Source organism: Phaenicophaeus curvirostris, chromosome 1 (assembly GCF_032191515.1).
Source record: "Phaenicophaeus curvirostris isolate KB17595 chromosome 1, BPBGC_Pcur_1.0, whole genome shotgun sequence".
NCBI classification, from domain to species: Eukaryota; Metazoa; Chordata; class Aves; order Cuculiformes; family Cuculidae; genus Phaenicophaeus; species Phaenicophaeus curvirostris.
In genome coordinates this window covers 201,268,565-201,293,171 of record NC_091392.1, presented here as the reverse complement: position 1 = coordinate 201,293,171, position 24,607 = coordinate 201,268,565, and the positions used below count along the sequence as shown (strand labels likewise).

Sequence of the window (24,607 nt, the reverse complement as noted above, 5' to 3'; positions counted from 1 at the left end):
TTCTCCACCATGAAATTAGAAATATTCAGTTAGCAGAGCACAAATTAAAAAAGGATTTGATATACTTTAGCTGTAAGAATCACTTTTGAAAAATTATCAGTAACTAAAATATGTCTTGCAGACAACTTCAGGTGATAGACTTTTGTTAAGGTAACGATGAACAACAGCGTAACCTATCCTTATTCCAAGGTCAAGAATGAAGGGCTACAATCTAGTGCAACCAAAATCAAAGGCTGAGAGAGCTTTCTCAGGAGACTCTATCATACAGCGCCAACTTCGAATGGAAAAATATGTTTGAGGACATAACAGAGAAAATAATACCGCCTCTACATGTTAAGAACAGTTCAGACAACAGCAAGTTTTTTCCTAACAGTCTGGCTAAAGTTTCCATTTTAAATGAAAGATTAAATATAATGTGATTTTCCACAACACATAAAGGCAGGGCTCCTATCTATCTGACATCTCAAAGTTACTTATAGGGTACTAATGATATTTTCAATCTCCCCATTTATGCTTACACTTTCGCAAGTCTGGAGGTGCCTGAAAGGGTTGTTTTTACTGATACATATTTTCTGTTACGATTTTGTTTTCACGTCTGTATTTGTAACTCTGTTTTCTGAATAGCTGCAACATTAATGCTGAAATAATAACTACCTGTGGATTCTGTAATTCTGCATGTTATTACTTAGCATCAAGACAGATAAGTTGCAGAAACCAAACCCAAACCCCACAGGACTAGACACAGTCCAACGATACTTGAACAACATTCTAACGCAAGTCCTGTGGAATGGGAACACCAACTCATTGCAACAGCAGCAGCCCAAACCATCCCTGTATCCCCCAAAAAGATACAGAGAATACAGACTATTACAGCTACTGGTTACCTTCTAGATACAGAACAGACCAAGTAGAGCAACGTGACAGATTAACTAGGTTTACTGCTCCTACAATCAAAAGAATCAGTAAACTTTTAAAAGCTGCAGCTTCAAAATAAGAATATTAATTCCTACTAACTGCCAAACCAAATTCAACTGGAAATGCCAAAGAAGAAATCATTAGATTGGGCATGTCTCCCATCTTAGTGATATAGAAAACCAGACTGGACTGATGCGCTCAGTGGAAATGTTTAAGCCGTGGAGTAGAAAGGCAGAGAAAGTGAATCCAGTTTTCAGAGTACCCTCAAAGTATGTGTGTGGCAGGTGACAAGAAAAGCACAGCTTTCTCCGAACGGTGACATTACAACTTTCAGAATTTTGTAAACAAATATTTTCATTTATTGGACACCAACTCAAGAGTTTTCCTAAAGGCTTTTACAAAATGGCATTGTCTATATTTACCACACTGTGCCGTCTACTTCCATGGGTGACAAAACTGCAGAAAGTGTCTTTTCAAGTTACTAACATAAGAGTTTAATAGAAAACAGGCTTCAGATTTGCCAGGCAGTAACATTTTTTAATATAATAGCTTGAAAAAGTAATTTTAATATTGATATTTGATAAAAATATAAAATATAAAGAACAATTTAATGAAAACAGCATAATCAGGCAGCCAAGCAATTAACATGAGAAATTAAGCGCATTTGTACACTTCTACTCCAAGTGCAAGTCTTTCCCATTTTTTTAATGCTGGTATATTAACACAGCTGAAAAATAGTTCATGCAGCTGGTATGTTGATATCTTTATTGCTACACAGCAGGGTACCAGTCTCTTGCAAAGGTAGACTTCTAGTAAATAGCTGTCAACAAGTCTATGCATGACTGAAGTCAAATTACAAATTGTAAAGGAACAGGTTTTATAACTTCATGCCAGCAAAATATCATGTATCTAAGCCATGAAAGAGTTACAGACCTCAAGACTGCTATTATTTTATTATCCATGCAATTTACTTTTTGTCTACTCCACAGCTTTGCTTGAACTTACTAATCAATGGTACTTTATCAATAACAAGTCTCTATGTACATAAAATAGGAAACACTTATTTTCAAATTATCTGAGTTTTGTTATATCTACAAAAATTACACATACCTATAAATGTTACTAGCAAACTTAAATGTGCCTTTAGCAGCAAGCAACTTGGTTAAGTCCTCCAAAATCTTTGCATTTAATTTTTAAAATCATTCATCAAGTGGAGGTCTATTATGTCATTATGAAAAGATGAACCAGAACTGCTTCCTAAGAGTAAAAGCCCTTGAATTAAAAAAAATCCAACAAAGTAAACTCAAACCACATACCATACAAACACTAACTTGTCCCCCCTCCGTTTCACAACACAAGCACAACCCCTATTGCCAAATTCTATGCTCTACACAGGAAAGGTCTTGCTCACTCACAAGCACACACAACACAACAGCATCAATGCTTCTGCCTGCCCGTTGCAACAGCATGCAGCAATTCTGGCCATCCTCCTGCCATACCACTTTTAAGCACTGCTATTTTACTACTAAATAAAATGAAACCATTTAATTAATTTAAATTACTTAAACTAGTAACAACTTAAGAAAGCAATCTACACAGTTACTTACAGGTACTGAAAAAGGCCTGTGCTACAATGAACACTAATCTTTTCCTGAAAGCAGGACTACACCAAAACCAGTTTCTTTCAACACAGTAAGAGGTATTTGATCAAGGAACACCAAAGAATCACAGTACTAATGATACATTACAGATACCGATATAGTATATGTTAATTCTTCCATATTAACCATACAAAGCTTTTTTATTTTTTCCATCTCCCAGTGGTTTTACATGGATAAGAAAAATTATGAAAATTATAAAGTTATAGATTCCAATAAAATCCAATAACTGTTGCTAGGAAAGTGAAGTAGAACAAGTGAATGTAAAAACAATATAGATTTATTTGGTTTTTTAAATAAAAAAAAGTGAGTTCTGGTACTTTCATAAATAATTTTATGAATATCTGGGAAGTCTGCAATTATTTGTGACTTTATGTGAAAAACTAGGAAACAGAATTGATTGACTGACTGGAAAAAAACAATCAAATGATTAAGATGAAAACCCAGAGCAAGAGGAACCAAGAGTGCTGCGTTAATCCTCTCTGGACACCACATCACTCACAAATTCCACGTTCCATATACTTAAATATGGACTCCAATTAAGGAACGATAACAGGCAAAAGATTTGAACAAAGTATGACATGGAAGATTAATGATAAGTAATGAAGACCATGTGAATGGTCTGTGCATAGCCCGGCATAACACAGGATTAATGTGTTAGAGAACAGTATCTTCTCTCACAACTGCTACATGCCACCACATCTCATAACAATGCTAATAAAATGTTAGCAATCATCAAGCGTTATCCTTTTCAAGATAAAAGCATCAAGTACAGACACATATGGACAGAGTAATTCAAGAAAAGCAAGAACTTTTAGTTTATCCCTGAAGAAAAAACACAACACAGTAGAAATCCACCAGGTTGGTTTTATTTTAGAATCATGATAATACATAAAAGATTGGAAAAAAAATCCTGGTTATTTACTTCATTTATAAATAGAAATTAAAAGCATTCTACAAATGAAGTAATGTCAAATGGTCAATACATTGTTAGGGATGGGAAAGAGGTCTCCTCAAACAAACACTCAATGTGTCACCATACTCAGCAGCATTCAAGGAGCATAACTGCCTTATAACCAAAAGCACCTTGTTTGGCCAGGTAGCAAAAAAGTTTCTTCACTGGTGAACCACCAAGAGTGGCAGCTCCTACTACACAACGCTGGCCAGTACTAAGCTGGGTCAGAGTTTTCTTTCTTCTTTAATTAGAAGAAAGTATAGAAAGGAAAGCAATTAGCCAGGCTGAGCAGCAGCCTGAGCAATTTACTGATAATATAAAGTACCAATTCTTATGGTGTCTGCCGGGGCTTTAGATAAAACAGTCATTTTGATTACAATCTGTATGTATAATAGCATCTGAAAGCATTATTTAAATAAAGTTCAGCCAGGCTTTTTCACTGCAGTTTTGCTGTATGGCTTCTCTAACCCTACAGGTCACATATCAATTAAGTAACCACTTCTTAAATGCATTTTTCTTGAAGTAATCTTCAATCAACCTAAGCTATTATTCTTTCCACTTCAAAACACCAGAGATCAGAAGCACTGGGATGCCACTCCCACATCAGTTAGCAATGTCCATTTTTTCCTAATGATTTGGAAGACCAAAAAGGAACTTCTTAAGTACAATTATGAATTTGGAGAAATACCAAACCACAGGAAGTCAGGTACAATGTGCATGCTTAAAATATCTGCTGGGCTTCTATTTTTACTCAGGTATAAATATTACCACCTCAGTCATTTTGAACATCAATGAAGTGCGCCAACTATGATGCAGTATTAGATGTGCCAGTTAAAGGGCTTATTTCCACTCTTGTGAGGAATTCGTTTTTGCACAAAACAGAATTCAAAAGCCCATGTAGAAGTCCATGTCTCTCTCCTTGTCCCTACCGATACACACCAAAAGGTGAAATATTTATTTCTTATAGAATCAAGAAAATCCAATCACAAAATAAAATTAAATTTCAGAGATTTAAAAATAAGCAATACCAAGTGAGGCTTTTTGAACCTCTAGCCTATCTGCTTAGTGAAAAGTAAATTACTATTACAGTCTTGATTTAAATGAAATGTCGAATCAAATGAAGGCTACAAAGAAATTACAACATTATTTTTCTATATCCTGTTCATGAAATAATTTAACATTTTAACTAGCAAAAACCTTTAAATAAAGCTTTAAAAGTTGATATTAGGCAATGTAAATTACAGTCCTTGCAATGTTATTCATTAATTATTCTAAACCTGTTAATTACCCCCATAGGTAATGTTATGTCTAAATATTAATTGCCTTTAAGCTAGTCATTAAAGCTTCTACTGAGGGAAAACCAAGCTCTCCTTAATACATAGTTAACACCCCTAATGCTTTACATAAGGCAACTAAACAAAATGTATATAATTCCTTTCAGTGTCAACACAAAGCAACTCCTAATATAACATCCCTTTCCAATTAATATTTTGTGCATATTTTCATTATTTATATTTAACATTTTGCACATATTTCTTAAGATACACAAGTGCTCATTATGAATTCTACCATAAAAGAAGTTTCACGATTCTGTATACTTTCTGACCTGTACATCACATAATGCCACATTTTGTTTGGCGCAGTAATATCTGTACAAATTAGTTGCAAGAATTTTTAATAAGTTAATTGCTTTAGTTACTATATGGATAACTTGAAGAACATATGTTGCCTCTTCAGAATAATACTAACCTACACCACTTCTTGTACAAAGATACCAATATCATTGGCTCAAACTCGCTTTTCATAGCTATATAGTTATCTTTTAGTTTGAGAACAGGATATTGCTCTTTATTTCTCCTCCAATAAGTGTTTGGGTTTTGGTTTTTTTTAATCAAAGTGTTCAAAGAGAGCCTGAAAGTTCAAAGCAGGAACAAGGCAGCTGAAGATGCTCTTTAGAGGCAAGAGGAAGGCAATGTAACAGTGACCTGAAAGAAGAAATTAGAACATTTTTATGTGGGAAGAGAGAACAGTACATCAGAATTTTCAGTGGGCCATTTTCCCACTCTACACTACACAAGAGCACCAACAAAAGATTTGGGTATTTATTTTCTTATCTTTATTTTAATAGGATTATGGAATGAATAGATAACTGAGTTGAGAAAGAGATGACAAGCTATTTCTTAGTGTTACTTTTTTATTTTCTCTCAGTGTAAACACTGCTGCCTTTGGTTTAGCTGCATATTAATTTCTCTTTTGACACCCCTAAACTCTAAATGCTTAGGATAGCTCAGTAGAAGTTACTAGTAAAGTACAGTTAAACAGTTGGCACAGGGTAACTCAACTACAGTAAAAAACATACCTACTATCAGAACTAGAACTTGCCAAAACTGAAGCACTGTCCAGTGTAAGGCATATTTTATACCATTTTGCACTACTATTCCTGAAATATATTCATTTGTTCTTAAAAACTTTCAAGTGCTTATGGCTCCCCTTACTTAACAGAGATGAGCTTCATGTCAGTTCTCCTAAATGTGTGAAACATCAACAGGGTTAGGTAAGGGTTCTAACCAAGAAACAGCCTTCATCAAAATACAATCTTTAAAAGAAGTCTCACCAGTGTTAGTGTGAGTAGCTATAACCATCGCCAGGGTGTAAGCTGGCAGCAGCTGTGAACGGCTATTTAGGTCCCATGCATAAATAGCTTTGTAGTAGAAGCATCAAGAATGTTAAATGAGAGCATCAAGTTAAACACAAGTTCTTTGGGCCTTGGCTTCTTTTTGAGCAAGGCTGTGGGAATGCAGAAGGACAGATGCCAGTGCACTCCATTCCCAGTGACAGAGAATGAAAATGCCATCCCTTTCTACACACTTTCAACTGTCCAGTGTTTCTAGTTCTTTGAATCCACAAATACAAACAGTAATATGTAGCACTTAAAGTAAGAAGATTTTCTAAGAAGGTAGGAGAAGCAAAAGGTAAATCAAGCAGTTTAGCAAGCTTAACTTCTAGTCGTACATATTTGAATGAGGATTAATTGCTATAAGCATGTCAGAAAAACAAGCTATTCTAAAAATAGGGTTTGACCATTAGGCTCTTAAAAAGTGAATATGAACACTCATGCTAGAAATGCAGGTCATTTCACAGCTTCAAGGCACAGCCTCTCAACAAAGTGCAGCTCACATTTACCTTGGGCTTATTAATATCTTTTAGATTAATTTCAGCCCAGTCTGATGTTAAATATTTATCTGAAACCTCATTACAAAACGGCTTTTCAAGACCAGTGAAAAGTAATCATAGCTGCTAGCATGAGCAGCTGATAATAAAAGCTACAATATTATGAACATTTATATTTTGTTAAATGCCTTCATAACATTTCTTTCTTAATAAATGGGTTGCATACAACCAAACATAGAAAGCTACAGTCTATACATTCAGGCTTGCTCTGGTCATTCCATAAAACAAGTGGCCAAATAATCCTGCTAGTCAAAGACAACCTTGGAGGAATTAATTTCACAAAATGGTAGATGCTTGTCATCAGGGGATCTGAGGTAACGCATCCCTCTGAGCACAGGGAGGGGCACTTGGCCAATCCCACAAACATTTCTGAAGGTCTTTGAAGTTTTTACTCTAGGAAATATAAGAGAGTATTGTGCGCCTAATTCATCTTGCTTTTAAATGGCTAAGAAAATGGGAAAATGTGAAAATTTAGTCTGGTGGGGAAAAATAGCCATGATGCTTCTGAAAGGCTGGAGGATGTAAAATTCCATCTTGGACACCTTTAGAGAGTGAGTTTTACTGCAGCACCTGATACCTTGTTGTTGAAATATACAGGTGACTTCCACTGATGAATAATTCCTTTTCCTTTTTCCTTGTGTTCTTCCTCTTTGTGTTCACAAAAATGGATCATGCAGTTTTTTCCTCTAGCGCTACTATAAGGCAGCAAAGTGCTGTAGATTCAGAATCTGTTGCTAACATGACAGAGAAGTTGAAAGGAAATTCCACCACCACTTATTTTGCATGCTAACACCAACAGTGCCCATAAATTAAAAAAAATACATTAAAAAAGAAATCATCTTTATTTGCTTACAACCAGATATTTACAGAAAGAAGATTCAAATACCCTTTTTAAAGTAGTAGCAAGGTGAAAGATAGTGCCTGTGTAGTACATTCAAATGGGAGTCAAATGTCTAAGTGTTTGAAAGTCAAATTTGGCTCAGAATTGAAAAAGCAACTATCAAGAAGTTGTACCAGGACTGAAACCGACTGAGCAGAGTGGACCACAGAGGAGATGAATCACACAGAGGGCTCAGCACGGTTGGGGAAGGGATTGTACTTAATGCCCCGGAATGTGCCTCGGCAGAATGCCCGCATCCAGCACCACTGGCTGGAATCCAAGCAGATCCATTACCTTCTCTTTATACATCAGCTTACCACATGCCTCGCTGACACCACAGATATGCCCTTCCTCCTGCCGTTTATTTTTAACTTTAGTATCTTTATCACAACTGAGATACATACTTCAGGCTATACCGTCAAGGAGGGTTTTAAACCCAGTTTAGCACTTGGTAAATTATTGCGTTATCTTTCCAACTCTAATCTAATACTGGTTTTAAAACAGGCAAATTAAACTAATGATACAGGTCACACAGATACTTACGTGAGTTATGCTGAAACAACTGTACTTTGAATACCAAGTTATCTGTGAAAGAACCTTCTAAATGTTCCATAAAAACAATTATTTTGACTCATAAAATCCCAATTACTTTGACTTTAAATCTCAGAAAAAAACCCTAGCCCTCCGGGAAGTTCTTGGTAAACTGAGAGGATAAAAAAGCTGAAGATACACTTCCTTCAAAACGCATTAGTTTTTTCTTCAGTAGCGAGTATTTGCTGCATTCAGTTATATCCAAATCTGGCTGAGAAATAGCATAGCTCTGACCCTAAACCAATCATATTTTTATCAGAGATAAATAATATCAAAGGAAGCAGAATACTGCTACTTTAAAGAGAAAAAAAAAAAAAAAGGACAACTCTCCAGAAAGCTTTTCCTTTTTATAAAATGGCATTACATATACTTATATAAGACTGGTTTAAGTCCTGTAGTATCTGGACTGGAAAAGGTCATCACAGTTTCAGTACATCTGACAATTTTGTTGGTGTTGTTCAGCTTTTAAAAAAATCCTCCTAGAACACCTATTAAGTTGGTTGAAACCTGCGATATAAAGGATACAGACTGAGCTTTGCATTGTGCTCTATCCAGATGACGGGTTTGAGCTCAAATATTTCATATTCCAACCTTCAGACTCTCCTTATTCTGAAAAATTACCTCTCCTCTTTTTTTCCTGTCTTAAGGAGTAGAAGTTTCCCAAATATTGTTAACACAGACATATTCCTCCATTGTAGATTACAACCATCTGCTTTGCTTTCAGTGGGAAAAAAATAATTTACGAAACCTCTGCCAGTTCTCTAGCAAATTTACAGCTAGAGGAAAATCTGAGGCTTTCTGCACACAAACACAAATGCCCAGGATTTCCTTGCACAGTTATCATTATCCTCAAGTGTGGCCTTGTTACTTTTAAAACAAAGCTGCTGGAATTCCATATCAAACTTGGCATTACAAACACAGCTATTCCCATGCTGATAAAGAGGAGAATTGGAGAAAAGTGACATGCAATATTACAACCCACATACACTCACAAAAAACCACCAAAGCTTTTACTTCCCCAGCCAATCTCAACCCAGAATACACAGCTCAGGTAACACAGGCTTTTATCTGTTCTGCTGTAGCGCATGAAAACTTCGTCATTATCAATGATCTCAACAGACAAAAATAACTGTAAAAAACAGACAGACACAAAGATAATGAAAGATTTTATGTACTAGATAAGCTATTTCCATGTAAAAAAAAAATCCCACCCTCCTTTTCCAAAAACACTACAATTTTCTTGAGTTTCCTCTGTGTGCGGATTGATTCTTTCTCCCTTTCCATCTTTAGGAACCTGAAGGTCACGTTTCTCACCTGGAGATTTAACAAATGCCACCTCAGAACTCAAGACCTTTGCTACTCCTGATTCTCAAGTCAAGGATATACAAAGTGTACGTATACACACACACTGATCCTGTGACTTAGTTTCATCATGAATAATAGCAAAGCCTTTGATATCATTAAAGCCACAGTACTGTTCGTAATAGTGAGAAAGTAACTCAGCTTTAACTGAAAAACTTCTAGCCCTTAAAATTCAGAAGTTTCAAGCCTGGCAGTTCAAAACAAACAAATAAATAAACAAACAAAAATCCACATGATCCTAAATAAAAGCCTTAAAATTGAACCAGCTGAAAATGTAAGACTTGATTTATGTTTTCTGAACACATACATGACCCCTACATCACTCTACTATGAAGCTCAACTTAGTCTCCTGTTAAAGCATTGTTTTACCATTAGCAGGTTGGTTATGTGGTAGCTAAATTGATTCTACATATAAAACAGCAATTTAATATCTTTAAATGTCAGGCATTTCATGGACACTTATTTTATGCATAATGAAAAATTAATTATGCTATTGTATATGCTAATTACATAGAATAACATTTTTTGAGTCAACTACAATAACACAGGGTGCTTTATTCAGTGTCTTACACATATGTTAGTTCCAAAAACACCGTAAAGCAAGCTCTGGAGTTGCAGATTCACGTTCTCCTCCCTTGCCTCCCCTACTATAAAAGTTCTATATTAAATAGGAATATTGCAGGACCAAAACCAAATAAAGGGACATTTTTTACTACAAAAGTAAAACCACTTCTCTTATGAACTGCTTATAATGGAAGTTGGTCACATTCAGCAAAATATCTCAGCATGAAAAATTACTCAGCTGATGCACAGGCATGACTGCTGCTAGCACGTTAACCTCAAATTCTTATTAAACTATAAACAGACTTTGCCCTTTGCTAAGTGTAGCCTCTATGACCAATACCCTATCCACAATCAAAAGGTACATCACTGTTGTCTCATGGCTACCTCAACATAACCTGATCATCGTCAGTAACTCAGTATCAGAGAAGAAACGCTGTATAGCTCGGTCTGGCAAATAAAAGCTTGTGTAAACTTTCCAGTTACAGCAGCTTGTGTAAAAAAGGATATTGGGTCTCTCAACTTTGTTTTGCCAAACACATTCACAGGAACACTACATGGGCTAGAAGCATCCCTCAAGCATGCAGTGATGAGAAACTTGACAATCTCCAGGTCTGAAGTAGCAAAATAACAACCCAGATACAACCTCCAGGATGACAAGGAACACTGCATGCATGAAGTGTAGCACACTTCACAGATTTGCAAGGAACTTTTAAATCCACTTGCAGGAGACTAGTCAGACCAACTGGATAGTTCTGACGACCAGAAGCAGATGTACGTAACATGAATTTATAGAGGTGGTACACAATCACGTACATTCTTACTGAACTGTATGGAAGGGTCCGATTCCATCACAGTAACACCACATCCAGAATTTAATCCCTACACAGTTTAGCCCAGAGCCACAGTGTCTGTTTCTCATTACATGCTACGTCTCATTCCATATGCAAAGCTGAGCTGAGTCCAGCCCCTCTGGTTCCAGTCATGGAGTGAGCAGAAGCAAACATTGCTTCCTGGAGGCAAGTGGCAGCGCAGAGGTTCCTCACACTGAGTCTGCTGGGCCTGGAAGCGGTAGCGGGACAGTGACCTAACCCATAGGTTATGCAAAGGAGAGAGGACTCGGGACCCTCTGCACAATTTCATCCCACAGCGTTTGCTGTAAGGGAAGACTCCCAGACCTGCACAAAGATCTAATTAAAAAGCAGTTAGTGGATGGAGAAGCATTCACAAGTCATAGAATCATAGAATAGTTAGGGCTGGAAGGGACCTTAAAGATCATCTAGTTCCAACCCCCAAACCCTTCCCCCAAAGCAGTCAGTCCTGTTTACGCTCAGTATGAGTACTCTGCAAAGCTGGAAATAGCACCTCCTACCACTGCGACAGAGAATGCCTGTATGGTGCAAAGAAAAGGGGATCAGTAGTGGAACATTGTATACTGCTTTAGGAGTTTTACATCAAGGAATCTGACTAGGAATCACTAGTTCTGACAACGTATCCTGATTGCATCACTGTAATTTCAAGAAGCGGTAGTGTCGAGGGACTTCTTTGTCACAAATTATAAAATGAGGTACCTGTGATAAACATTCAGCAAGCAGATGGCATATTGACAGATGAAAGTGCTAGAGGTGTTCACATAAAGAATCCAGTATTTATTGCTATGCCAAGTCTACCTCATTAACATTTGCCACATTTCCAGTGCACCTAAATATAAGTTTTTCTTTGTACTTTTCACTTTTGAGGCTGAAGAGAAATAAGAACATAAATCTTAAAAATAACAAATAACAACGCAACACCATTTGGCAAGACAACATTGTCAGTTTTCTAAATTTAACAGCAGCTGGGAAAAAAGTATGTCAGCAATTTTCTACAGTGTTTTTCTGGGAGATTGAGTAGGAACATTCCATACAACAGGCATATTCAGAATAAAAGAAAACACTGTGTTCTAGGAAAAGTAATTTTATGCACTTTATGCTCTTTATTGTCCATGATGGTTCTTCAGCTAAGCTGAAAATCTAAAGTTTTAACGGATTTGGTAAAAATCCAGAAACATAAATCAAAAAGTATAGTAACTGTTTTGTTTTCCATATTGAGCCCTTCCCACAGGTCACACCCTAAATGCTGTTACTTATTTTAGGGTTTTAGTACTCCTTTCAAGAAAGTTGCTGGAGAGAGCTCAAGACAGACAAGCAGGAATTTCTTCACAGAAGGGCTTAACTACAGCCCTAGGTGAAAAAAAAGAACAATTACTTTATTTCCCAGAAGGAGAAATACCACAACAATAACACACACAAGAACCATCAACCCATAAAGCCACACTCCAGCTCCTTCGTCACTGAAATGGTTCTGAGGCACTGGCAGAGGCTGCTCAGGGAGGTGGTTGAGTCCCTGGAGGTATTTAAAAGATGGGTAGATGAAGTGCTAAGGGGTGTGGTTTAGTAGTGGACAGGAAGGACTGGACTTGATTATCTCAAAGGTCTTTCCAACCAAGCAATTCTATGATTCTCTGATATCATACAGAAATTGATCTACTTTGAATGGCAAATTAAAGTTGACCTTTTAACTGTATACCACAAAATAGAGCATATTTAGTTACTATAAATTAATCCAAACATATTTTAAGGTTTTCTTGAGAAGCTTCCATTCGGGAAGGTATGGTTACATCCAATCGAAAGTTTGCAGAGGATAAACGTTTGTCACTTAAGAAAAAACAACATGCACTGCCAGATAATCTGGTGGAAGGTTAGAAGAAAATACTTTCAGACTAAATAAGCCAGAGCAAAAGAAAATGAGCTCTATGTCAAATATTATTTTGATTCTGCAACTCCTTAAAAAACCCACCAAATTACCAGGTAAATCTGCAGTTGCTTCAAAACAAACCTTGAGAGAACTGGTACAGATGAGGTACTGCAGCCCCAAACTGATTCTTCCGTCATTTACAGCATTAAGCTCTGGTATCCTCTAATTTTCTAAGTTGTAGGAAATGAGAAGCAGACTATCAAATAACATGCTCAATATGTAACCATTAAGACTTTTGTACTGAAAAATAAAGTGCATTTTGGCAACTTTGTGAGAGAATATAATACTATCACCAAGTTCATTTAGCCATGGTGTGCAATACAACAGCACGGAACTTTCCACTTTCCTCGTTGGCAAGATTTCACATCAGCACGTGGATGCAGCCAAGTTCAAAGCCCGGCCTGACTCAGCAGCACACAGCCGCCTGCCTCTTACAAGGCCATGGGAAGGAGCCTTGGATGGGACTTCAGGCAGAATGCATCCTTTAAATTTTGGGCATAGCAGACAATTTAGATTAGAAACTGTCAAATTAAATGCCGTAACAATTATTACCACAGTATTGTATTTATTTTTTTATTACTCCATTCACACAGCCTGTATCTTAGTAATTTTATACATATGCATACTATTATACCCTTATCAATACATACAAAGTAAAAATTTGCAGTAGAGATACCATATGTATATAGATTTATATACAGGTCAATGCATTTTAACATTGCATGGTAATTTGTTATAGATTCTTAATGCAATATGGCAGTATCTCCAAAAATCATAGAATGCCAGGTTGAAAGGGACCTCATTATCAAACAAAATGTGTACTTTTTTTTAAAAAAAAGAAAAAGTAAGAAAAAATATTATTGCTGGAAACACTGATTTCCTGCATTTCACGTAAATTTTTCATCTCTGCTACAGTTCGTCTCTGCAGGTTTTGGAGGCAAAGGAGTTTCTGTGCTGATTTGGCAAAGGGGCTGGGAAGCTATCAGTGCTGATAATATTTATTAGCTACATCTGCTATAACTGCTTTTTATAGACTCCATCAGTACAAGACAGTCACTCTTGAAATTTCTCCTACACTGAAAGGGACGCAAACCTTGAGGAGCTACTTCAAACGCTGCTTGGTGTTTAAAGCTGACAAGGCTCCCTTCAATGGCTTTTAGTTCATGGTCTAATAAAAACCTTCAGGAGTAGTAATGAAGCAATGCAGATGACTACAGGTATTCTGAATGAGCATTTCACAGTTTTATCTGTCATTTATCTTTGAAAATTTTTTTAGCTAGTGTCTTTCTGGAGTATTATTCAAACAAAATTAAGCCTATGTCAAGTAACCATATTATAAGAACCATAGTAAAAAGAACATTACATTGACTACATTACAATGTACCAAAATTTAGTGACCTGAAACTTCCCAATGCAGAAAATCAGGAAATTAAATAAATAGGCCTAACACTACTGTGACAATTATTACCAAGAAATAGCTAGCTAAATAGTAACAGCTATCACTATATAAGTTTCTCCATAGCACAAGCTAAACTAGATTCTGAGTAATTTCTTCTTTTTCTGACTACCTTGTGTTTCCAAGATGCCAAATACTTGTTAGGAATAGTCATATGTAGCCAGCCAAGTTTTTACAGAAAGGTCTGTAAGGACACAGAGCTCTCTTGCTAATCCAGCAAACAAATTTGAAAAACAGTAAACACCATCAGCAACAGCAGAACGGATACTACTACTTGTACACAACAGATTATTTCTTATTAAAAAGTCTAATTACCACTACATTCAAAGCTTTAGGGGAAAAAAAAAAGCATAGCTTCCATCTAAGAAAGTACTACAGATAAAAAGAAAAAATAAAATATATATTTTCAAACCAGACAAAGTATTTACTGGAGGAAATGTCTTGTATCACCAGTACACAAATATTAGTTCTTCCCTGGGATCTTTGTTAAAAATCAGAATATTATTTTGTGCAATTTATTCCATTCAAAAGAATATTTTTTTTTATTTTCAGGCAAGCTATTTTCTTATGTGTTTATGTTTTTTCTGCTAACATAAACAGCCAAAGACGCTCAAATACTAACCCTTTACTAGATTGCAATTAAACCACCACAACACTTACTGGGCTTAATTCACCCCACCTGTCCCCATGTATCAAAGTGCCTGGCAAGAATGCTAGTTGCATTTTGTTTAATCACTGAAGCCTATAGTGAGTGAATCTACTAAAAGGTGACAGATTAGATGAAAGATAGTTAAATTTTAACTTTGACCTCTAAGATTACATTTGATATCATGTTGGTTTAGTATCAATGAAGACACCTGCATAAAGGATCTCCGTGCACGCAGGGAATGGAATAAATATATTTTTAAAGCCCCAAACTTCAGGATATAAATATCTCGCATTCAAAAAGCTGAAAAGAATATTTAAAGTTGAGAAACAAATGCCTGCCTATAAGTAATACTTAAGTCTATAATTAATTATAACATCACAGTCCTACAGGCTCTATACTCTCTATACCACATGCTATTTCAGGCACACGACATGACAGTGTCTGTATGTCACCAATGCCAAGAATGATGTTTGTGACATACTTAACAACTCAGGTATTGCTTTAGGCTTCTTGGTGGATACCTGATACATACAGTATTTCCATAGTACACTGAAATACAGAGTTAAACAAGAGGTAGCTAAGGTTACCCTGGTTGGCTGCACAAAAGGAACAGCTTCAGAAAGGCTGAAGCATATTCAAGGTAAAGAAAAAAGACTAAGGTAGGCTGAGCTGGCAATCTAATTCCAAAGAGGAGTTCTTGCTGAGGAGATTCATATTTATTGATGATTAAAACCTGGAGGAATGTTGTTTTAATATACATTTTTTGAACAGATACTATTCCCATAATACTTTGGGACTATTAACTGAAACTCATTCAGCCTTGACTAATTAGGAGGCAGCAATGTTATTAAGGCATTTAGAGGCATAGAACTAAACCAATTATATTGTAGTACTTCATTTTACTTCCCAATACGTGGTAAAGCAAAAACTTAACAGGAATATAATCACAAGATACACCAGAGTTATAAGACATATGCATGAATTGTGTTAAAACTCTCTCATATCTATAGACTACTGATACTGCAGTCGTGTAATAAAAAAACTATTTGTTTCCTGCTCAAAAATAGAAAGTATTTAATGTGTCGATCTTCAAAGCTGACTGCCTTGTCATGACCTAACACACCATGGTTTTGTAATATGAATCGAGACAGGAAATGGAGCAGTAAAGATACAGCAGAAAGTAAAACACAGAGTTGGCAGAGGGATGTTACCACATGCTGACAAGAGGCTAACTGCACCTCCACGAGCCTTTCCTGCGCTGGGCACTGCTGCAAAGAAACATCATGAATTTGAAGCACCTTCAATCAAACCACACCCCCAAAGGCGGCCAGTCTTGCAGATCCTTCAGTGGCAAGAAGATTTTAAGTGACCATCTTGCAGATGGTTCAAGGACGCAATCTGAAGACGCAGTCAGGAATCCTCTAACACCTTTCCAGCCGTGCTACAACTGTAACAGAAATGAAACGCTGTGAGGGGACCACTGCCTGGCTGCGAGTGGTGTGTCCCAGCCCACTCCAGACAGCACAATATCTTCTGTCATGCAGAAAGAACAACGGTCAGCAGCAAAATAAGATGAGAAAGAAAAAAAAGGAAGGATCGCATTTTAAGGAAAGGGACAAGGTAAAGCAGGGAAGAGATTAAAAAAAATATTAAAAAATATAATCCTTATATAGAGATGCTCCAGCCCACAACAGCAACGGCAATTTTGATGATTTTTACATGGCCATGTTCTACTACAGAGATTTTGAGCATTAATGACCTAACAATGTGGTCAGGTTTGCAGCAGCTGAATTCAAATATCACGCTTGTCTGAGGCCCATGAGCTATCACCAAGTACCACGCTAGTTGTGGATTAAAACTATTTGCATTAAGTTTCAAAAGCCTGTTAAGACATTATGCTACAGACTTCTAATTTATAAATGCTTAATTTTACTTCATGAGTATCCTAGTAATGTATTCTATATGCTGCTATACTTGTATTCTCAATTAATTTCTTATAAAGACTCAAACACTTTAAAATATTATTTAGGACAGAAAACTCATCTAGGATTTTTTATCCAACAAAAGCAGGCGATTTTTTTCTTACAACAAAGTAAGCACAAGAATCTTCCTGTATATTTTTCAGATTAGACTGCACATATTCCTTCTAGTTTTATTTTAGAATCACATTCCTCCCTCTTGGCGATTCCATACATCACTACAAATCCGTATGCAATTTAATCCCAGGTTCTATATTTATCGAGACACCTCATCCTAATAGCAGTGTTCTTCCCTTAGCATGAACTGGGCTTTTCAAACAGATTGCAAAGAAACGCCCACAAAAATTCCAGCAAGCTTCGCCAACGTCATGCAATTTAAAGCACTTACATGTAACTTATATATTAAGCAATAGCTCCCACAAAGAAATACTCTATTTTTTTTTATTTGGCAACCTAATTCAAATGCCATATATATATTTTTTTATCTGCCAGTACCAAAAATCCTTCGCATGCAATTATTATGTACAGCTTGTCTTCCTAAATAACATAATCTATTGCAAAAAACATTCAGAAATACACTGAGTGAGGAAGTGTGGACCAAAAGTAGTGTAAGCACAACTTAAGTCACAAAGTGGTACTGGACGTGTAAAGGATGTATAAAAATAAAAAATCAAAATTCCAGAGCTATGCAATTCTTCCTTCCACTACTCTGAAGAAATAACTTCAAGTAATTGAAACAAAATGCTGCTACTGATACGTGTGCAAGGGATTACATTTATTTTGGAGCATATAACAAGAGTCACTTGACAACACCATAATATATTTCACACATCTTTATGCCAGAAATTACCAAACAAGTATAAATATGCTAAACAGGTAACAGGCTTATCGCAGACATTATTATGCAAATCATCTATTGATTTGTGTTGGAAATTTTACTGGAGTGAAAACCACACGCAACATATTAGAACTTGTCTTAAGCTCTAACTCAACATTCATCTCTCTGGTGACAGGGTGCAAATCTCAAAGTGTCACTGAGAAACACAGACAGTACTTCAGAAGTTTTAAGAAACATTTTTATCAGCCTCCAAGCCTGGGAGTCCAGAGATTTCTACTAAAACCCTTATAAACTTACAGTTCTAATTAATCTCTCCCTAGATTATCCTATGAACTGTGGCACTCCGAGTTCTCTGTACCACGCCTAGGATTTGGGAAGAGATCCTCCAGTGGATTACTTTGCCTTCTCTGTACTGGTAGAACCAAGAATCTTCCCTGAACAAACCTGGTGCTTAGGGGACCCTGGAGAATGTTCTGGGTTCTCTAAACAGTGTCAGACAATAGTTCCAAATTGAAATATTTTTTAAATAAATTTTTGTGGTGGTTATACATGTAATCCCAGAAAACTAATCTAAGCTCCAGTTTTGATAATTACAAGTCCTCTATGCACAGTTGCTTGGGATAACAGTTTTTGTATCTTTGCAACATGAAGTCACCACTATCACCTGTGGCTATCTTTGCTTCTCTTAACCTCTGTTAACACTGGAAAACTACAAAAGGGTGAAACATTCGATGCAGTTCAAGGTGAAATAAAACATTTAACAGAGTCCAAAAGAGGATTATTTCAATAAATAAATTTGAAATAAAATGAGAGTTTCAGAAATATCAGGTAAGAAAAAGGCACAAATGGTTTGTTAACCATTGTTGTAAGCATTATCGTAATATTTTCAGTATTTTCAAATACAATTTATTTAAGTTCTCCAGAACAGGAATCTAGTTTCTTCTTATCTGGAAGAATTGTAGCACATTGCCGATAGAACACAGGCAATAGTAAGGAAGGGAAGATAAAAAGAATTAACAGACCATCATGTAACAGAAATTATTAATAAGGACAGAAGAAAAATGCTGTAAACTGGTTTTCCTCTTTACCCCAAGTATGCAGTATCAAATGTTTAAGTACCAACTAATGCTCCCATAACCCTAGGAAGAGAGTGCTGAAATGAAACCACACTTATGGGACCAGACAGAAATGGCTTTGCACACGCATAACTTCATACGTGTGCTAGTAACCACTCCAGTTAGTCTCATCTGGAAAACAGTGACTTAGACTCGGCCAAAAACATAACTCTACAGGGATGGCAACTTTTCAGGGGTGAATCAAATTATATTCTTCATTCTGAAGCTAGAGACTACAGTCATATCCAAAAAGCACTCAGTAGGGGCAGGAGATGCTACCCCTGGCAGCTTGCTGCTTTTCAAGAGTTTTATCATTTGCAATCTGTGCATTTATGAGAACAACACTACAGTCCCTTGGCACATATTTTCATTTCATTTGAAAGAATTGATCTATTTTTTCCCAGCAGGCTAAATATGATCTAGAATACTGTCAGTGCAGCTTCAGTGGTAGATAACTGCAGACAAAACTAACACCTAGTATCTATTAAAAATTTAAAAGATTATGTTAATTTTGCTGTAATTACTTTGGAACAGTAGATTTACAATCAGCATGAAGGACTTATTCCAGTATGTATTAGTTCTAAGTTTCTAAACAGCAGGCCAGCAAATTGAGACAGAAAAATAACTTCATAAATCCATTACTGAAGCTCTGAAGACACAGTATGAAAGCTTACATCAGAGATAATCTTACATCACATAAAACAAGTCATATTACTAATATGATACCAACTCAACGTAAGCTGTCAGAAAAGGCAAATTGTAGTGAAAATGCTGATAAAACCTGAGGGGAAACCAATTTTAAAAACAAAAACGAACAACAAAAAAAAAAGCAAAACAAAAAACAAACTGAAAACCTATAGCCAGAATTAACAATTATGTTGGCAAATAGTAACCAAATATAAGCCACTACAAAATAAAACAGGCACTACCCATACAACTTAAAAAAGGAAAACAGATTAACTGACTCTGTAGGACCTCTGATTCTGCAAAGGTTTGTAGACAGGCTTGATTTCACTCACACTAAGAAGTCAGAAGTGACAACAACCCATATAATCAGTTTTAAACCCACTGCAGTACCACATAAGGACTGGACTTAAATAAAGATTTGAGAAACTGGATGCCAAAAGTATCAAGCTTTGGAATAAATACTGAATTTACAGAACTTTAGCTTAGACAAGTTGTTTGCCAGCTTCAACAGTAACGTTGTGAACCATGACACTTGTGTTTCTGATGTTGAATAGAACAAGGTATAGCTGAAAAATTTGTCTAGATTGATAGACACTAGTTGTGTTGAGACTAATGGAAAATCTAAAGAGTTATCAACTTCAACTACGTAAACTAAACAAACAGCAGGTATTCACAATGAAGACTTTAATTCTCCAATGAAGCTATAAACGGCTGTTACATCTCGCTTAGTGAGTCCCATACACATATGGAATTGGTCTTAACAACAGGACCTTTCCAACATAATGCAGCGATGATGAAAAACCTCACATAACTAAACATAAAATCATATTCTGTCGGTCTTTACAGCATGGAGACACGTAGTAACTTTGTTAGCTTCACTCTGTCCAATATTTTAAATAACTACCTTCCATTTTGCAGCAATTCCTTCTTAAGATTCAACAGTAAAGACTATATTACTAAGGAAAATGGGAAGGCACTGTAGCATAATCCCATTCCACTCTCAAGAGCAAACGCTAGGCCTGGTTGATGTGAAAGAAGTGTAAACATCTCCACTACATATTCCTTTACTAACACAATGATAACTAAAATTGTGCTGTTTAATGTCAAATAATTGCCTTAACGTGTTACATCGCACGTACCTATGCTGCAAACATTTCCACTATATAATAAACTGTAACAGCAGCAAATGGTTCAGAACTGCTTGCCAGCACAGTCTCAAGCAAGGCTGCTTGAGATCAAGTATAATGAAAAGCAATAATAATAGAAAGCAAAGTTATCCACTGTTAGAATGTGAAAAACATCTCCATTTAACAGGATTGCATAAGCTCTGAGCTGAAAAAAAAATATCACTCTGAAAAATAAGCAACAGGGGATATACTTATTTCAACACTGTTTTGTTTTTGAGTATTTCCTATTTCTGTCAGTAAGAATCCACAAGTAGCCTCTAAATTGCTCAAAAGACTCACAGTGTGCTACTTGGGCACTATTACTCCGTTCCTTGTAGCCTTTACAATCCAGTTCCACTTTCAGTTTACTGGCTCTGCAGAGTCAGTTCTTAGGTAGTTTTCAAAAACTAAATATATTAATTGCAGCCACATGGAGTACAAAGTATATGGAGACCTTTTGCCTGCAACTACAACAGCATCTCCAACAGCCTTGTATTTGAAAACTGAAAAGTTTAAGTTGAATAAACGACTTAAGATCTGCGGAGTCCAGCAATTTAATGACTCCAAAAATGAACCAACTAAAAAAGCTGTAGACTTTCAGAGTTCCTCAAGAAAATTAAAATGCATACTTGTAGGACTGTCCATACATTACATGGAAGCTACTCCACAAACATATCAGCATCAGAGCCACATCACTTCACCCAACAGCCTTTAAACGTGATTACTTCCTGCATTTAACACTTTTTATATGTAACTACATACACACCTACTTATGCAAGACTCCCATACATACATGGAATTGATGACAACGAGAGGGCTATTTAAACATAACGCAGTACTGATTAAAAATGCCACATAACTAAAAGTAAAATCATATTTTGTTGGCTCTTTACAAGGAGATACATTTCCAGTAAGTTTCTAGTGGAACAATGGGTACCTTCCTCACTAGAAGCTGCATGCAGAAAAATGAAGTTTCAACATGCACTGTCCAAAGAATGAGGACTAACAGTTAATCTATTTAGAAACAAGCTTATTTTTTAAAAGACTGAGTTTCCTAAGGAGCTGCAGCTTAGAAAATCTCCACAATTAGGTCTGCAGTGTAAAAAATTAATAAAAAATTAATCATTCTTTGCTCTTGACTCAAGAATTAAGGTTTTTATCTACCTGCCTGTAGTTCAGCCTGTTCAAGCCCTGTTAAAAGACAAGACACTGATGCATACAAACTGTTGAATACTTCCAAAATTTCCCTACAATGAAGTAGAAGAATAGTACAAGCATACACTGACCTCCTGCAAGCCCACCTGAATCCTCTCGACTAAAAACCAAATGGTCTTCCAGTCCTGAAATACCCAACCAACTCTAATTGATAGTACCACCTTCTTTCTGAAGGAACAATGGGATAAAGTTCACTTCCTCATGACAAGGATGAAGTTGGGAAGCATAACTCTATTTTGGAACCTGTGAAGAACGTTCTGTAAATACTGATTTGAATGTAACTTGTGTGAGTGTGCACTGATGCTACCAGGCAAAATACATTTTAATATTCACAGCACATAGTTTGAAGACATCAAGAGGAAACCTTCTTGTCGTGTGCGACACATTTCAGATGAAGTATGAGATAGAAAAGAACTACTTCTGTGCAATGTTCTTTTTTAATGGGGGAAAGGTATATGGCTGTCTAACAGCATCTGATGTGAAGACTGGAACGATACCGAAAATGCCGTTAAATAAACTCTCTAAAACTTGTTCTGGAGTTTTAAAAAGCAAGCACCCTTTATCAGGCCTGGGCAACATGTGGGAGTCATCTCCATCAATCATGTGCAGCGAGACAAGAGCTGGGAACAGAATACATTTCCCACTTACATGCCTATGGATAAGTTTTCCCAGAAATCTTATGCAGATTCTATTACTTTCCCAGGACTCATTTTATGTTATTGGGAAATTCACAAGAGTCAAAACTCTTGCTAGTCTGGAGCTGGCTCCAGCTCTCTGCCTCACATTCTATTTGAGACAGGGAAAGACTGTAAACAGAGGTGATTATAGACGACACATCTGTTCATCACAGGTCAAACTTCACGCTAGGCGTTATTATCGCCAAAGGATGAACAGTGCCTAGAAAAACACTCTTTGAAAGAAAACATGCTATCTCAGAGGGACGTTCTGCCTAACTTTCAAAGAACACAATTATTTAGATGAAACTTTGCTTTAGCTTAAATAAAAAATATCCCACTCTTTGTAATAGTAACTATTTCTTGCATCAAATCCCTCCTTTTCTTTTTGGACATACGAATCTCACGTAAAGGGCCACACCACTCTTCTTCCTGTCTTCTTAGGGTAACAAGTGAGGCAGAAGAACATCAACATTGTCTATCTGCTTCTTGTATCAGGGCACCATGGAAGGAAGAGAAACTCTGGGAGCTACCAGGGAAATGAGGAGCTCAGCCTGCAAACACCACACTGGTTCCTCAGGCCGTGAAGCGGAGGAGGGAAGCACTCGGAGCTGAAGGCAAACCCCAAAGAAAGCAGCAGAGCTCCCATCCAGGAGACAAGGCAAGATCAGTTCCAGCCATCCCGGTGCTGATCCCGGCTACCAGTGCCAAGCAGGACCTAAAGAAGGGCTCCACCAGCAGTTCTGAGGTCTGAGACCACTGTGGACTGTAGCCTGCCAGCTCTGAGGTCAGAGACCACACCAGTCCGCCGATTCCGAGGTCAGAAACCACTGTGGACCCCAGTCCACCAGTTCTGAGACAACCAGGGGCCCCAGCCTACCGGTTCCGAGAGCACCACGGCCTGCTACTTCCCATGTCCAAGACCACTGTGGACTCCAGCCTGCTGGTTCAAAGGTCTGAGACCACTGTGGACCCCAGCCCACTGGATATGAGGACTGAGAGCACCCCAGCCCTCCACTGTGAGGACTGAGGCCACCACGGACCGTGGTTCCAAGGTCTGAGACCACTGTGGACTCCAGCCTGCCAATTCCATGACCACCCCAGACCCCGGTTATGAGATCTGAAATGACCATAGACTCCAGCCCACTGGTTCCTAGGTCTGAGACCACCATGGTCCCCAACCCGCTGGTTCCATAGTCTGAGTCCACCGTGGACTCCAGCCCACCAGTTCTAAGGTCTGACATGGTGTCACTGGTTCCTAGGTCTGAGACCACCAGGGACCCCGGTTCTGAGGTCCGAGAGCACCCTGGTCCGCTGGTTCCTAGGTCCCAGACCACCCCAGCCCGCCGGTTCCTAGGTCCCAAATCACCCCAGCCCTCCAGTTCCCAGGACCGAGACCACCCCAGACCCCGTCCCGTGGTCTCTCCCTTACCTGCGCCAGCACCACGGGGCACAGACCCGCTCGCCCCCCGTAACTCGCCACCAGGGAGCCACCCCCGAGCAAGGCCGCGGCCGCCACGCTCCAGCCGGGCGGGGGCCGCCGGTTCCGCGCCGCCCGCAGCCCCGTGAGGCGCCCCCGCAGCGCCCCGCGCCCACCCGCCGCCAGCGCCGCTCGCCACGCCGCCATCTTACCGGAAGCTGCCGCGGCGCCGCCGGCTTCGAACCGGACGCGCGGCGCATGCGCAGTGCGGGGGCGCTGCCCTCCCCACTCCCCCCTCACCCCTCACCCCTCCCCCCCCGCTTCACCCCAAAGGGCACCTGCCGCAAGTCTTGTGAAGTCCAAACTCCTCAGATACCAAGGAGCTTTTAGAAAAGAGTCATCCAACCCAAATTATTCTATGGTAAAAGCCCAAATCCTTAAATACTCAAGTAACTTTGG

The 24,607-nt window shown here is 37.9% G+C and overlaps 1 protein-coding gene across 2 annotated transcripts in view; it reads right to left on the bottom strand.

The window, feature by feature from the left end:
* The window catches only part of MICU2 (mitochondrial calcium uptake 2), a 141,007-nt gene extending 116,646 nt beyond the window's left edge, over window positions 1-24,361 (bottom strand). For both annotated transcript variants that reach the window (XM_069883528.1, XM_069883527.1), the window contains exon 1: window positions 24,161-24,361. In XM_069883528.1, the coding sequence (XP_069739629.1) occupies window positions 24,161-24,355 (195 nt within the window). In that variant the 5' untranslated portion in view covers window positions 24,356-24,361. The remainder of the gene's footprint in view (window positions 1-24,160) is intronic.
* Between the last annotated feature and the right edge of the window lie 246 nt (window positions 24,362-24,607).